Consider the following 17,085-nt stretch of genomic DNA (forward strand, 5'->3'; position numbering starts at 1 on the left):
AAGGGAGTAGCATGTGATTGAAGGTCAGGAAGATTGCTCTCATGCACCCTTCTATCAGCTGTTGAAACTGCCTGTTTAGATCCGTGGATCATGACCTGTTTCCCCAAGTCCTGCTGAAGGCCATAGGGCAGTTTTTTGTCACCAGGATCCTTAATTATACAGGGTACCATGATAAAGTCTTATCAGTCATCCGCTTTGCAAGGATAAGCTAAGGAGATAAGGAAGGGAAATACTGTTTCTACTTTTTTTTTTTTTTAAAGATTTTATTTATTTATTTGAGACAGAGAGAATGAGAGAGAGCACATGAGAGGGGGGAGGGTCAGAGGGAGAAGCAGACTCCCTGCCGAGCAGGGAGCCCGATGCGGGACTCGATCCAGGGACTCCAGGATCGAAAGCAGTCGCTTAACCAACTGAGCCACCCAGGCGCCAATACTGTTTCTACTTTTGTTTGCTTTTTATCTGCATAGAAATAGAAAGCCCTTAGCCTTCCTGTAACCCAATAGGAGAGCCTTGAGTTGCACCTCCTGGAGGAGAAAGGGAGGAAGGATGTTTTCACAGATGTGACATGAAAAGGTAGGGCATCCCTGTCCAGCATGCTGTTGCCATAATTACTCTTTCCACAGTTTTTGAAATCCTTCTTTAGGCCAGGTCCTCTTAAAGGCACTGGGACTACTGCAGGGAAGAAAACAAAGTCCTTCCTTATGGAAGTCACATTCCAGAATACTACTTATGTCAGTGCCTGCTTCAAAATACTTCAATGGTTTGTTGCCCATTTCAGCAGCATAGAGTCCAACCCTTTGCTTAAATCAAACAGAGCCACTGCTTGCTGTCCCCCAAACCATGTGCATTCTGTTCTCACCTTGCATTTGCTTCTTTGTTCCTCTTAAATCAGCCAATCTGACCCACGAAGGACTGATATTCAGTACCACACTGAATTAAGGTGGAGGAGCTAAATGCCCCAGAGAAGAGTCCATTTCTGTGGAGATAGACAAGAAAACAAGAAAATGACAGAGTACAAAACACCTTTATTTTCTTCTCATATTTAAATGAAAAGAAGACAGTAATTAAGCCAGACCAGAAGATGAGTTCTGATTGTTAATTGCTAAGGGAGGTGCAGTATTTTAATTTGTCCCAGTTCATTTGTAGACCTAGGCAGATGAGGTACGTGGTTGGTGCTCTTGCCCATGGTATAATGCTGACAATTTGAGATTTAATCATTTTTAGATGTTCCAGATTTGTTTTTTAAAACTGTAACTATAAAATTTTTCCCCCTCTGGGTGGAAGTTGAGGGAAAGTGTTGTAGCCTTTTATTTAAGAGCGTGTGGCCATAGAGTCATGACTTCCATAGGGCCATGATGGTTTGTGGATTTTTTTTTAAAGATTTTATCTATTTATTTGAGAGAGAGAGCATGAGAGGAGGGAAGGTCAGAGGGAGAAGCAGGCTTCCCGCCGAGCAGGGGGCCTGATGCGGGACTCCATCCCAGGACTCCAGGATCATGACCTGAGCCGAAGGCAGACGCTTAACCCACTGAGCCACCCAGGCGCCCTATGGCTTGTGGATTTACTCAAATAATCCCCAAATTATTTAACAGGTCTTGGACACTTCACTACAGTTTGATGCTCTAGTCAGCTAACTGAAAATTATACCTAGAGTTTTAGAACAAGAGGCTCCATGGGACTCTGTAAAGCATTTAATATTGCTATTTCTAATTATAAAGCAATGTGAGCACACAGTAGTATGCACTGGTGTAACTGATTCCCTGGCTGTAGGGGCAACATTTGATGCATTTTGAATAATCCTTTGGAAGTTATGATAATTTCAAACGTAGGAGGAAGGGCTCAGCTCAATAAACACATTAATCAGCCCTTTCTTGAGCACCTCCAGAATGGGATGCACTGAGCCGGGAACCATGAAGGTCAAGGCAAAAGGCAGGGGTTCGCTCCTCCAGCTGACTGTTTGAATCTTTTGGGAAACTTAAAAAATGCAGATGCCTAGGTTCCAATCTAGACGGATATATTTTTAACCACCTCCCACCCAGGCAGTTCTACTAGACATCCAGGGTTGAGGAGCCCCTGGTGTGAAGTATAGTTTGGTTTTCAAGGCACTTGGAGTTTAATTGAGAATATAGGACTTCTATTTATATTTATCACTCTTTTTTTTTTTTGCTCCTTACACAGAAGCATTTGATAAGTTTCAAATGAGAGACATGGACATCATGACTACTGTGTTTACAAGAGCAGACCCCTAGAGGCCCGGGTGATCATGAAGGAGGTAGGATTTGAACCTATGCTGTAAGGATGGGCAGGACATATGTTTAAAAAAAAAAAAAAAGGTGTGAGAGCAGGGCATTCTGAGTAGAAGGCTAGCCTCAACCTAAGCTCAAGTGTGTAAGCTCAAGGCAAGGATGTGTAAGGTATGTGCCAGGTATTAACAGGATATTATTTGGAAAATAGTGAGAAATTGGAGAAGCCTGTTTAGGACTTAGGCCCAAAGATGGGGACTTGAGTTCTGTATGTGCCATGAAATAACTGCTTACATCGACAAGTTGTCTCACATCTCTGAGCTCCAGTTTCCACATCTGCCAAAAGTGGGACAATAGTTCCTGTCAGGTTGTTTGGAACCAGTAAGGTAATACGTATATACAAGCACTTGGTAAACCACAGAGCCCCACCCAGAGCTAGCTGTTGTTATCTCTGTCTTTTGGAGGGGTAGGCATGGAAGATTTTAGAGCAGAGGAGTGATGTATAACAAGTGTTAATAATTCATCCAATTTTTTTTAATGAGTGGGTGAAAGAAATAGCTAAAAATTAGTATTTATAATCAATGCATTACTTAATGTAATTGTGTTTAGGGACTTGGAGCCCAACTTTCAAAAAAGAAGATCACCCTAACCGCCCATCATGGTTGCTGCAAAGGCTATGCCTTATAAGGCAGAATGTGAGTATCACACTTCCGTAACAACTCAGTGCATAATGCTTCATGCTCCACCAGCTTTGAGGAGACTTTTAATTATTAATCCTTAGAACACTAAAGTTATTGGTGCACCTTGTAAGAATTCATCTCATTCCCTTTATTTCAATGTCACCAACTTTTGAGATATCTATAGCAGGTTTTAATGTAGTGTGCTGTCCAATATGGTGTCTACTAGCCACAAATGGCTATTCAGTGCTTGAAGTGTCACCAGGGAAACTAAGGAACTGAATATTTAATTTTAAGTCATTTTAATTTCAGGACAAAAAACTGATAATTCAGTCATTGGAAAACTTTTAACCATGTTTGGAACAACTTGAGTATGTGAATATATTTTTGCAAGTGGATACTTTAGCAAATCTAAGGCCAGTATCTGAATTGAGAGGTATATAAGTACAAAATACAAGATTTTGAAGGCAGAACAAAAAAAGAATGTGAAGTATCTCATTAATTTTTAATATTGATTAATGTTGAAATGATAATACTTGGATATAATTTAAATAAAATCTATAATAATTACTGTATGTTTTTTAAATTAATTTCATCTCTTTTCATTTTTAAAAATGTGACTACTAGAAAATTTTAAATTACATATGTGGCTCACATTGTATTTCTTTTAGAGCTGATCTAGACTTGGCAACACTTCGGTTAATCTTAAATTTAGGCTTAGATAGCCTGATTGAGAAACACAGAGTGCTGAATAGAGGGTTGGGATTATCAAGGTTTTCTGGTTAAGCAACTTCCCCTTGGCTCTTGTGACCCCAGACAGTATATGGTACAGGCCAGTGGGCTTCTGTTCTAGGCTACAAATAGAGAGCCATGTGGATTACTGTAACTCTCTATTTGGATAATACAGCACATTTTTTAGATGGAAAGGGCAGAAAGGAAGAATGTTCTCTAGTTCCATTTTGCCTTTGGGTCATGCCCATAATTACTTAAATTATATTTGAAGACTTGATCCTGAAAGCTGGGAATTCCCCTGTATCTCCTTAGCAACTGAATCCCACTCAGAGAGATTAACATAGAGAGATTTTTTTTTTCTTTTTAGAGGGGAGGTGCACTGTAAATTCTCCCTGAGGTAGGTAGGCAACCTATTAATCACTTATTATTGCAAAGACAATAAGCCACTTTGCTAAAGAAGGAATAAAGAAAGTGGGGGAGTGAGGAAAAGTGTGTAAGAGACAACTCAACAGAATGCTGTTTCATTGGAAGTGGAGCGTTGGGTCTTAATGCAGAATGTGTTGTGGAAATGATTGCCGAATATAGGTTTTAGGAGATGATAGCCATATGCCACTTGGAATTTGGGTTTCACTTGGTTTTTGTACTCTTTTTGAAAAGAAATTAGACAAATTATATTTTCCTCACTTATATGTAATGAAATTGAATATAAACTATTTTCTTTGAGGTTCCTCTTCGAAGGGCTTCCCTTCCGTTTCCTAGTTTCCACAACTCTTTTCCCTGGAATGAATTAAACCATCTTTGTTCCGGCTTCCCTCTCCTGCTCCTCATCCCTAAAGCTCCTAACCTAACTCTGCCCTTCCTCTGAACCTGCTTTGAGAAGAAGATCTTTCAGCACACACAGTAATATTTAATCCTTTGTTAGTTTGTTTTTCACTTGTTTGCTGTGTGTTTGTTATTTTTAGCCAAGGAATATTTCCTGCAAAATGAAAACTTAGGAAGAGCTCAAATATGTAAAACAGATAAGGTCTGAGATGCTCTGATTGAAAGACGGAAGAGCCCCGAAGGCACATGAAATTGACGAAGCACCGTTTTAAAACCAGCGCCTTAGTCTGGATTTGATTCACTGTTTTATTTCTCTTGGGATATTTCTGTTTTAAACCTCATCTCTAATAATACAATGCAAAGTCTTATATCTTTAAAGGGGAATTCATACATTCATGAGCTGGCAGTTGGTGGGATGTTGGTGACTTATGCTGGCCTGTGTCATAGCATATGGATCGTACCAAATGTCATGGCCTTTATTGACAACAGTTTTTCTGGAGTTAGGCTCTAAATACCTGGAAGGTAGGGGTAACCAATGTCCTATTTATTTCAGCACATTTAGCACCAAATTAGCACCAAATTTAGCACACTTAGCATCTGGGACTTAGTAGGTGCTTAATGAGCATATTACTAAACCTCATTGAGTCTGAGGTATGGCTTTTCTAACACCTGTGAAATCAAACACACAGGCACTTACTTTGACTATATAGGCAAAGGAGGCCTTAGCCATATAGTCATACATCTTTGTTTAGGATATCTCCTTAGTAAATTTTTGTGAAGTCTCTGGAGAGTGCAGCCTGTTTGTAGGAAGGTTAGAAAGCCTCTTAGTAAGGCCAGTTATTTTTGTTATGGTTATAAAAAACACATGTTTGCAAGTCCCTAGGTCTTTCTAGGGGAGAAAAGACTTGCTCAATGATACAATCAAGAGATGGCCAGTGGCTTGTTCCCTGTTATAGCTTCCATAGTCAGGTCTTCTAGTATTTTCACTTCACAGATTTACTAGAGCAATTACACAGAGCTCTAAAGCATTAAGAGAATTCTGAGGTTTTATGAACTACTAGTCATAATACCATTAAATTGATGATATACGAAGAGTGAGTTTTTTTTTAATATAAAATAAATGTAAGAAAATATTTTAGGCTGGTGAAATTGTTTGGCATTAGAAATTCATTATCTTTCCCCATGGAAATGTTAATATTTGCACTCATGTTTTATGTAGGTAGTGTAAGTATTTCAATCTCTTCATGAACTTTATCATAAAATATTTGTTATTGCTTATAATAATTTTTATTGCTTTTGGGGGGTTAGTAACTTGAAGGATCCAAAGTATAATGAAATTTTATTATTTGCAAATCTATTAATTAATTAGTTTTGGATAAAAAGAACTATAATAAGACCAGATTTATTCAAACCAATTTAGAAAGTTGAAATTTATCTTTGTGCTACAGAAGAAATGAGGATTGACTAATGAAATTAATAATATAAACATGGTTGGAGAAAAGTTTAGCTCACTGATAGTAATAATACAATAACTACAGTAATAATTGCTCACATTTATTGAAAACTTATTATGTGCCAGGCGCTGTGCTAAGTGCTTTGTAACCAAGTCCAATTGAATCCTCACAACCCCATGCAAGATATATTATTATTATTATTATTATCCTCATTTTACAAATGAGAAAATGAAGGCTTAAGACAATAAAATAAGATTCATGAGCAAATTGTAATTCAAGACCAAAATAGTGTGACTCAGGAATGAGAGCTCTTAAAAGTCACTCTATATGCTATGAGTATATATTTGCAAATAAACAAAGCCTCAGTTACAGGTTTTTTTTTTTTAAGAGAAGGAGCAGACCTTGACAACTTCCTCTTAATAATTGAAGTTCCAATGTGCACTTCAATGTATAAAAGCTGAATGCTTGTATACTTAACATATTATGAACAAAGAAACAGAAGCTTCAAAGATTAATTGGATGGATTCTTAACATCAAAGTTGTTTAATTTCTCATAATTTTAGGCTCATTTGTTGAATATATATATTCAACTCAAATTATAAAAATAGCACACACTAGCTTTGCCTTTTCTTTTCCTTTTTTTTTTCCTTTTCTTTTCTGGGACAAACTGGCACCAGCCATTTGCCTTTCCTAAGGCGCTCAGATATGAATGCTCTTGTGCTACCTTGAGAATTTAACTTTTTGGTTCAAAGGCTAATTTTTAGTTATAGGAGAAAATCCGAACAGCTGCCTCAGCATCTTTTTTTTTTTTTAAGATTTTTTATTTATTTATCTGAGAGAGAGAATGGGAGACAGAGAGCATGAGAGGGAAGAGGGCAGAGGGAGAAGCAGACCCCCCGCTGAGCAGGGAGCCCGATGTGGGACTCGATCCTGGGACTCCAGGATCATGACCTGAGCCGAAGGCAGTCGCCCAACCAACTGAGCCACCCAGGCGCCCCTGCCTCAGCATCTTAAATGCCAACGAGGGCTCAGGCTTAAATGCCACCTTGGAGTCAGCGTGTCAACATGCCTTCAGCTGGAGCCGTTTTAGGATCTGTGAGAAATCACTCTTTTCGGGTGGTGGCTGTCTTTCTCTGCCCCTTTAAGAACAGTCCCAGGCCTTGTCCTGTTCAAGAACTTCACTGCCTGACTGGGTTCATGGTGGCAGTCCCTTGATGAGTCAGAATCTACTTGCTGGTTCCAAGAGGGCCATTAGCTTTGCCAGAGTGTATCCTAGCTTCTCCACAGTTCACAGGTGACAGGTGGCTCTTGGTGATGGGGAAAACCAGATGCACTGGTCATCAAAGAGCCCAGAGAGAAGTAAGATGCTGCCTTGGGAATTTAACTCCTCTGTCTAAGGCCAATTAAGAAGGGAAAATATCAACAGCTTTATCAGCACATTAAATTACAATGAGGGCTCAGGACTGGCAGCTTGAAATCAAAGTGTCTTGGTCTGTTTGGGCTGCTGTAACAAAATGTCATAATCTGAGTGGCTTATAAGCAACAGAAATTTATTTCTCACAGTTCTGGGGACTGGGAAGTCCAAGATAATGGTGCCAATAGATTTGGTGTCCAGCGAGTCCTGCTTCCTCACTGACGGATGTCTTCTCACTGTAGGTTCACAGGGTGGAAGGGACTACCTAGCTCTCTGGAGGCTCCTTCAAAGGGCACTAATCTCAATCATGAGGGCTCCACCCTCAGAATCCTCCTCCTAATACCATCATATTGGGCATTAGGTTTCAACATATGAATTTTGGGGGAATACATGTCTTCAGTCCATAGCAGAAAGTGGCGATGAAAGGCAAATATTTCACTAGAGTGACCAGGCAAACCTCAGAGGAGTCTCCAGTACTCACAAGAAGTAGTTTATGAAGTTGGGAAAGGCAGCAGATATGTAGAAAAAAAGCAGGAAACAACTCAGGAGACCAGCTCCTGGGTGGGCTTCCAGCATGGCTGACTTCGGAAGGGCCCTCTGCCTGTCAGAGCTTTGCCTATAAATGAAGACTAGATCTTCATTTAGAATGAAGACATGATAGTTTTTATAAAGCTACATTTTCACCAAAAACCGGTGACTTCATTCTTTCATTATGAATAAGTTTTATTGTTTGTCATGTGTATGATACATGGCAATACTGTAATTATAAGTAATTATAGGGGAGGTAGTCAGAAGAAGGGAATTAAAGGAGGAAAGATGGTCGTGAGAGGAAGAAACAGAGGAGAGGTTGTGGCATCACTCCTCAGAATACGTTACTGCTTTTCCTCTGGGGAGCACATGGTCTGGTTAGAAGCCTCCTCAAAGTAGATTTAGATTTTAGTTGAAACTTGATGAAACAGTTTTCATTCCAGAACGCCTGTCTCTTCCATGTGAGGACCGTGCATCATATGGCTTTGAGTGGTGACATTTATGTGAACCATATAATGATTGATGTGTGACTTTGTGCTCTGATCTACACAAGGAACATGTATACGTCTTGAAGCACGTGCATGAAGTCTTGGCAAGTATTTTTTTATTAGAAAGAAGAAAAAAATCCACCAATCTATATCCTTAGAAATATGTAGATAGCTCTGAATGTAGGGCAATACAGAGGCAAGTGTGGGCGGACAGGGAGATTTGGGTTTGTCGATGACTTACATACTTGCCCTAGGTGAGAGTGGAAAGAGGGAAGAAGCTAGGGAGCAAGAAAAGAGGTTGTTTTTTTCTAGAGTGATTGCAGAGCAGCAATTCCACTGCCCGGTGATGGGACACCTTAGTAGATGCTTTTTCTCCTAACCCAGCACTTTCAAGGGGGTGGCTAGAGTCCAATTGGCTCCCTCCTTTATTGCGAGGGTCTCCCCCAGGCTTCAGTCCTCAGGATGGTATTGTCCCCAAACTAACAGCTGCCTGTGGCCCCTGAGTCTACACGGAGAAAAGTCAGGGGAAATTTTGTGAAGGAATGAAGGGAGAACTTGTCCCCAATATTTTGTTATGAAAATTTCAAACATACAGCAAGCTTGAAAGAATTTTAAATTAACACCCGTAGATTTACCACCCAGTTTTTACCATGAATATTTTACTGCATTTGATTTATTTTGTATCCATCCATCAACATGCATATCATTAGTCAAGATTCATTATTTGCTTCTATTTTTTATTCTATTGATATAAAATGTATGACAACAAAATGCCAAAATCTTCAGTATATATTCATTGAGTTATAATAATTACATATTCCTGTGTGATTGATCCACCGTGCATCAGAGTATAGAACATTACTGTTACCCCAGAAATTTCCTTCCTGTCCCTTCTCACTCAATCCATGCCATCCCTGACCAGAAAAATCACTGTTCTTTTCTATCTCCCATATATTAGCTGTGTTTGCACTAGAACTTCATATAAGTGGAACCATAAAGTAGTGTGTGTGTGTGTGTGTGTGTTGTAAGAATGCTTAGTTTGCATAATGATTTTGAAATTCATCCATGTTGTGTATGTCAGTAGCTTGATTCTTTTTTATTGCTGAGTGGTATTTCATTTGTGAATAGTCCACAGTTTGTTTACTGTTCTTTTGTTGATACACATCTGGGCTGTTTCGAATTTAGAACTCTTATGAATAAAGCTTCTAGGAGCATTCCTGTACAACGCTTTTGTAAAAATATTTTTCGTTCTCTTTGATAAATACCTAGGAGTGGGATTGCTAGGTCCCAGGTTAGGTGTATATTAAGGTTTATAAGAAATTGCTATAATTTTTCCAAGCTGATTATCTTATCTTGCATTTCTACCAGAGACACATGAGTGTTCCAGTAGCTCCACAGCATCACCAATTTTGGCTGTCATCAGTCTTTTTAATTTTAGCCATTCTGATGAGTATGTGGTGGTGTCTGCTGTGATCTGAATGTTTGGGTCCCCCCAAAATTGGAATGTTGAAATTCCAACCCCAAAAGGTGATGATATTAGGAAGTAGAGCCTTTGGGAGGTGATTAGGTCAGACGGTGGATCCCTCAATCAACGGGTTAGTGCTCTTATAAAAGGGGCCCCAGAGAGCTCCCTAGTCCCTTCCACCTTGTGAGGATACAATGAGATGTCTGGGACCTGGAAGAGGACCCTCACCTGACCATGCTGACACCTTGATCTTGCACTACTAGCTTCCAGAATTGTGAGAAATAAATGTCTGTTGTTTGTCAGTCACCCAGCCTGTGGCATTTTGTTACAGCAGCCCAAATGGACTAAGACAGTAGTATCTCATTATGATTTTGATTTGCATGAAGATGACTTTTTAATTAATTAATTTTTAGATTTTATTTATTTACTTGAAAGCGAGAGAGAGGGCGGGGGAGAGAGAGAGCACGAGCGGGGGGTGGAGAGACAGAGGGAGAGGGATAAGCAGACTCCCTGCTGAGCAGGGAGCCCAACTCAGGACTCGGTCCCAGGACCCAGAGATCATGACCTGAGCCGAAGGCAGACGCTTAACTGACTGAACCACCCAGGCACCCAAGATGAATTTTTTAATTGCTTAAAACATGAGAGGGTGAAAAGAAGAGAGAAAATCTTGATCCTAAGAATACTAAAGGAGGTAGAGTTATAGGAATGGGGATCACACTGGCTAGATTGAAAAGCCGATTTGAATCAATAATTTGGTAATATACTTAAACTTCACTGAGTCCAGGTTAAGAAGAGGAAGCCAAGAAACACTTATAAATGTCAGAATCAGCTAATAATGAAGGAAATATATCAGGAGAAAAACTTAGACAAGACTAAATGAGAATGATGTAGTCTATGCTATAGAATTCTATACATAGCTTGGGATAAAAAGAATAAGAATCTTAAGAAAATATAAATGGGATAAGAGTTATTATAATGTTACCCATTTGTAGGTGTGTATTTTTTATGTCACTGCTATTCCTGCCTAATAAACCTATTGAGTTTATTTTGCAGTTATAATTTTAACTATTGGAAGGTAAATATTAGTAAAGAAATGTACAGCCATATGAATTAGTCATCGGGTATAGAAAACACACTTAGATTTGTTAATTGTTTTTGCGCCCAAGTCATGTTATGTGTCTGTATAGTAATATTTAAAGAACTTTAAAAGCTGAAGGGGATTTAAATTTTGTGTACTATAATTGGTTCCCCTAGACTTTAATAAATTAGAATAATCTACCTTATCACTCTCACCTTTGTAAGCTGATGTTTTCTAAAGTAAAATATTACCTTGAAGGAGCATTACATGAACTTCTTTTGCATCCACTGTTAACTTCCACTTGGAACACTTATCTTTTATAATGTTCTGCAAGAATCATCACTGCCCAAATTTTAATCTCATAGTTTTGCCATTTGTGATTAAGAAAGTACATTAATTACATTAAAAAATAAAACATTCTGTTTTTCTGTTTTAGGTCCTGTATTAGAGATCACCAAGCAAGATTTTTTTCAAGAAGCGAAAACTCTCATTGCCCAACATTATGAGAAAATAAATGAGGTTAATGCTTTGCCTTTATCTAACTTATTTTTCAGGAAACTAATAACTATTTTTGTATACTACAGTGATTGTTCCAAATGGTTGCATGAACCCTAATAGATTCTGAATAGAAGAGACAAATGAAATCTTTACTAGCTATAAAAATTGATTTTAGATTGCATTTAAAAATAAGATTTTTATAGCTATCCAGATTATTTAATTACATGTGTATTTGCACATTTAATCCAATTTTTAATGTTTCGATGAATTATCACAGAAATATTTGAATTACATATCTCAAATAAATATCTGTATTTAAACACTATTAGATAAAGCTAAACTAGGAAATATGCCATGAGCTGTGTGCCCCCAGCATGACATGCTTCCCTGTATCTTCTTTCATATCACCTTGTGTTAAGAGCCGTTTACCAGTCTGATCGTTCCTTGAGGGCAGTGATTCTTTTTGACTGTTGCATCTCCAGCAACAAACTTTGTGGCTGGCTCAATAAATATTTGCTGAATGGCATAGATTTGGAAGGTGAGAAGGAGTGTAAGGGAATGGGTCAGCAAAGAGATAGGGGAGTTAGCACAGGGTGAAATTTTAGAGGAAAGCATCTCCAGAGGAGATGGAAATTTGGGGGAACAGCTGCTATTGTGACAAATGGGTCTTTGGGGAGATAGGTGAGGAAAGGGGATCTTAAGATGACTTACTGTGGCCACAGTATACCATCCCCTTTTGAATACTTAAAAAAATTTTTTTAAAGATTTTATTTATTTGAGAAAGAGAGAGAGTGCACGAGCACAAGAGGGGGTAGGGTCAGAGGGAGAACAGACTCCCTGCTGAGCACCCCAATACTTTTTATTTTAAAACTGAATTTTAGATAACGATTTTAAATATTTTTCAATGCTTACAGTGTAGGGGAGGGGGATTATAATTGTTACATATGTTTCATTTGAATGGTCCTCTAGGCTGAGACTGGTCATAGGTGGTTTTAATTTTCTAATCAACATTGTTAACACTGCTTAACTAAGTTTTTCCTCTAACTGATTAAAAATAATTTTAAATTATATTGATTTCATTAGTAGGCACATGGGATGAAAACTTCACAGACTAAAGAGTTAGATAGATGTACTTTAGATAGATGTACTTGACTTTTTAAAGAATTTTTTCCAATCATAAGAGTATACTCTTCCACCTGTGGTTGCTTGGCAGAACATAGTACTAGCATATTAAAACCTCCTTATTGGTGTCTTGAGTTGGCAACATTTTTTTTGGAGGGGAGTGATGAGGGCAGGGAACTATAGCTCTATCTATGGGCCAAGAGAATGTCTAGAATAGAACAATTATAATGGTTTGGATAATTACCTGTCAGAGACCTGGGGCTGTATTATTTTTCTATTACTCAAGGTAGTCAAAAGTAAGAAGGAATTAAGTGATTGAAAGGATCTGAAATACATATCTGATTATTAGTATACTTTTCTTGAGAACCTATTTCCATGTATGAGCTATAATTTCTTATATTCAACAGAAAGAGGTTTGAGAGTGTTAGCATTTTATGGACATTAGAAAATGCTTAAAAGTTGCTTGAAAATTATTAAATTCTTATATGCTTACTATTTGAAAACTTCTGTTTTAAAATGGACTTTAAAGTTGCATTTGAAAATATCACATATGAGGAGAAAATTACTATTGGAGAATTTACATTTTTATTTTAAGTGGCGTATAACCCTCATTCTTGTTAAGGGCTTTTGGAGAACTATAAAGGATAGCATCTGCTTTACCTGATTACTGTCATATGCTTTATAGTAAATATCTTATATAGTAAGGTATGTTGTAAAATGCATTTAGTGGATATAATTTTATTAACTTATTAATAAAATGTATAATTTTATTATATGATTAATATTAAATTTTATTAAATTTATTTTTGTTTTACTCACAGAATAAAGTCCAAGGTACTTCTATAAATGTTTTTAAAAATAAACATCAAAAACCAAAATCTGGCAAATTCATACCTTTGGAGATTAAAGAAAAGGAAACACTTGATGTGGTCCAAGAATTTCAGACAGCACACAAACGTATTTGTTTTCCCAAACATCTGTTCAAAAGTGAACATTTTAAGGAGCCCTCTCAACAAACTTCTTTCAAGGAGCCATTCATTTTTAGTGTAAAAGAAAAATTCAAGGACTCTATGGATCTGATTGTGAAAGGTAAGTTTTTGGTGTAGCAAAGAAGTTCATTAAACCAACAGGCAAAACTGCTTCTGGTGTGCTTTTAATGGAATTTCCTTGTTGAAACAAAAGCCCACACTTTAATTCTTAGCAGTGGAAGGTGGGGAGCCATGATTAAAAGAGTTACTAAGCTCTGGGGCCACCAGAAATTGAGAGGAGAGAGTATGCTAATGGGCATGAGGAATTTATTGGGACAAAATTGCTTAGCCACGTCTTCCAACAGAGTGATATTTCTTCTAATATAAGACCTCAGACTGTGTAGTTCACAGTTAATAAAGCAGTGAGAGGTTTATGGCTTTGAATTCTATTGTTGAGCAGGATAGTTAGAGTAGGCAAGCTGTCTGTGAATGTGTTCCCCCCAAAACCCCAAAAAGATTTTTTGGAAGCTATAGAATTTTCCTTTAAGACACATTATAGTAAAGGTTTACTTTCTATCAGGAATTTGGTAAGATAGAACCTGGAAGTCTATTTAAGCAAAGTGATACTGTTTTCCAGAGACTAATGGCTGAAATATATAACTTCTAAGATACATTTCTGTTTAAGCCTTCATAACTTCACCTCCATTTTTCCTCTCTTGTTATTGCTTGTTATGTTATTCTTTCATGTGAATTTTTTTCATTCAATGAGTGCCTGCTCTATGGCGGGCACTATGTTTGAAGCTGGAGAGACAAAGATTAAAGGGCTCATAGAGTAATGGTGGGGATGAATGCCTGGGTAATTTCTTATCACCAGTTGTGACAATTGCTGTACTAGAGGTAAGTGCAAAGCATTATGGAGACACTGAAGAGTAACCAACCAAGTGCCAGAATGAAAGTTTCTCAGAAGAGATCTCAGTAGGGGTGCCTGGGTGGCTCAGATGGTTAAGCATCTCCAGGTCATGATCTTCAGGTCCTGGAATCGAGCCCCTCATCGGGCTCCCAGATCATCGGGGAGTCTTCTTCTTCCTCTCCCTCTGCCTCTCCCCCTGCTCGTGCTCTCTCTCTGTATCTCTCTGTCTCAAATGAAGAAATAAAATCTTTAAAAAAATTAAAAAAAAAAAAAGAAGAGATCTCATTAGGAAGGGGTTTTAAGGAGAAGTTTGTTAAATGTAGGGTCGGAAAAGAAGAGGCCATTTTGAGCCATGGGAGAAAAATATTAAAGCTCTGAAGGAAGAAAGAATGTGATGCGTTTTGGGAAAGGAGAGATGTGATAAGAAGTGAGGTTAGGAAGGTGAGCGAGGCTAGATTTAGAAGAGAATATAATAGCAGGCTGAGGATTTGCACCTGTGTATAATAGAAAGCCACTGGTGACTTCAAGCTGAGGGCAGGGAAGAAGGTGGAGAGGGATTTACAGCAGCATTTCTCAAAGTGTAGTCTTCTGAACACTAGTTCTGAGGGATTCTTCTCAGCAAAAGGGATCTCTAGTTAGGTAAGTTTAAGAAAATGCATTTACTGGTTGAGATTCATATTGAGCATTAATATATTGAAAGCTGTATGAAATGCTGCAGAAAAGAACTCTGCTTGCTGTTTTTAACCTATCAGCAATTCACTTGACCAAAGAATTCCTAAAGAAAGACATTGAAGTGTCTAGTCTGGAAAACTGGGTAGATAGACATCATTAAGTTGAGATCAGAATTCAGAGGACAAATGGATTTTAGGCAGGTGGAGAAGGGGATGGGAAAGATAATGGATTCAGTTTTAGATCTGCCAAGTAGACACGCATATGGAGAGAGTCATCAGGAAGTTGGAATTGAAGATCTGGCAGTTAAGAGAGAGAGAGACAGGTGAAGATTGAAGATTGATGTTGGGGGTCATCGCTATGCCATAATTGTGGGGGTCATGCATTTTTTCAACCAATATTTACTTATGATGTGAGATGTATAGAGACAAAAGATATGCTGTTTGTCCTCAAGAAGTTTAAACTTGATATATGTAATTATAGTGTGACCCATACTGTAATAAAAACAAGCTTTACTCCTACTTCCTAGGAGATTTAAAGTCTTTGGTACATTTTGAAGGATGAATAAGTTTACTCAAGAAAGAAGAAAAGTTCTATCTAGTCCAATGGTCTAACCTCTACATGATAATGGATATCTGAGAAAGTGATAGTGGTATATTTGCAGGAGCTAAAATGATTTTACATAACTGAAATGAAGATTGAAGAGTAATTAGAGATGAGATTAGATATTGGAGAACTTTGAATTTTAGCCTTAAAGCAATGGGAACCATCCAGATGTTTTAATAAGTTGCAGTGTTTGCATTGGCATTTTAGAACATTTCTGGGAGCAGAGATGAGGTGTGATGGCTTTTGGAGGCATAGAGTCTACCAATGAGGGGACTAATTTATATGAGAAAGGATGACTTGAATTAAGGTAGCAATCCTGGGGACAGAACAGAGGGGAGAGATTTGAGAGATATTTGAGAGGTAGAGTTATCTAGATTTGGTCAACAATGGATGGAACATAAGACACAGGGAAAGAGCTGTGGGATTCATTGGCATAGTGGTTTGTCCTAAGTGGCAGCATGGAAACAGATATGGCATATTAAAGGGTTGGAGATGCATCTTATGTAATGGTAAAACTGCCACCAGAAACCAGTTGGAATCTAGACCATGTACCTACTGAGCTTTGTTGTTCTAGGTGATGAAGTTGGGAAATAGCATTATTGAAATATGTTGGTGGTTTTGGCTGCCTTTGGGAAGTTATAAAAAAGAGATGAACTAACAAAAGCATTGGCTGGTTTGCAAGCAGAAATGAAAGGGCATAGTCATACCAGGTATCTGGGTCCTTGGTTTTGAGCAAATGTCTAAGACTTATCAATGCAGCAAAAATCAGATTAAGGGTATGTCCTTCCTAACCCAGCCCATTATCTCAGATCACCTCCAGGCACTTACTAAGTTGAAAGACTAAGGCAAGGGGTGAAGAAGTGAAGATAAAAAGAAATTTTAAAGCTATGCTTAAAAAAAAAAAAACATTGAATGTGGTTATTGGCATGAAGAATTAATTAGAAGAAAATAGATTAAAAAATCTACCAAATATTTTAGAGACTTTTATTGCCAGTGAAACCATGAACCTTGGTTTAATTGAATATTCAAAAGTAAAATACGGTGGCTTTATTTGGAAGTGATCCACAAAAGCTGTACAGTTCCGAAGGAGGATAATAGCAAGATGTGGCCAACAAGCAGGAAAAAAACTTCCCAGAGTGGATCCAGGGGCCACTAAAAAAATGAATATGGGAGTTTACTCCCAGAACAGAATCACTGTATACTCAAAGAGCTTCCCCACCTCCAGGGTAAGGGGCTTCTCAGTGACTCCCCAGCAGATTCTATAACTTCTTTGGTATGGTGATTGCTATGTGTCTTCTCTTTTTTCCTTTCACTAAGAGAGTTTTTCCTGAGGGTATCCTGTACCTGCCCCACTACTGGATGTTGTGTGCTTCTGGGGAAAGATGGAAATAATTTTTATGTTTGGTACACG

General features: G+C 38.1%; 1 protein-coding gene across 1 annotated transcript in view; it reads left to right on the forward strand.

The window, feature by feature from the left end:
- Window positions 1–2,901: 2,901 nt before the first annotated feature.
- The window catches only part of IQCM (IQ motif containing M), a 367,918-nt gene continuing 353,734 nt past the window's right edge, over window positions 2,902–17,085 (forward strand). The window contains exons 1-3 of the mRNA XM_044913077.1: window positions 2,902–2,938; window positions 11,338–11,420; window positions 13,343–13,610. Of these exons, the coding sequence (XP_044769012.1) occupies window positions 2,902–2,938; window positions 11,338–11,420; window positions 13,343–13,610 (388 nt within the window). The remainder of the gene's footprint in view (window positions 2,939–11,337; window positions 11,421–13,342; window positions 13,611–17,085) is intronic.

This window comes from Neomonachus schauinslandi, chromosome 2 (assembly GCF_002201575.2).
Source record: "Neomonachus schauinslandi chromosome 2, ASM220157v2, whole genome shotgun sequence".
Lineage (NCBI taxonomy): Eukaryota > Metazoa > Chordata > Mammalia > Carnivora > Phocidae > Neomonachus > Neomonachus schauinslandi.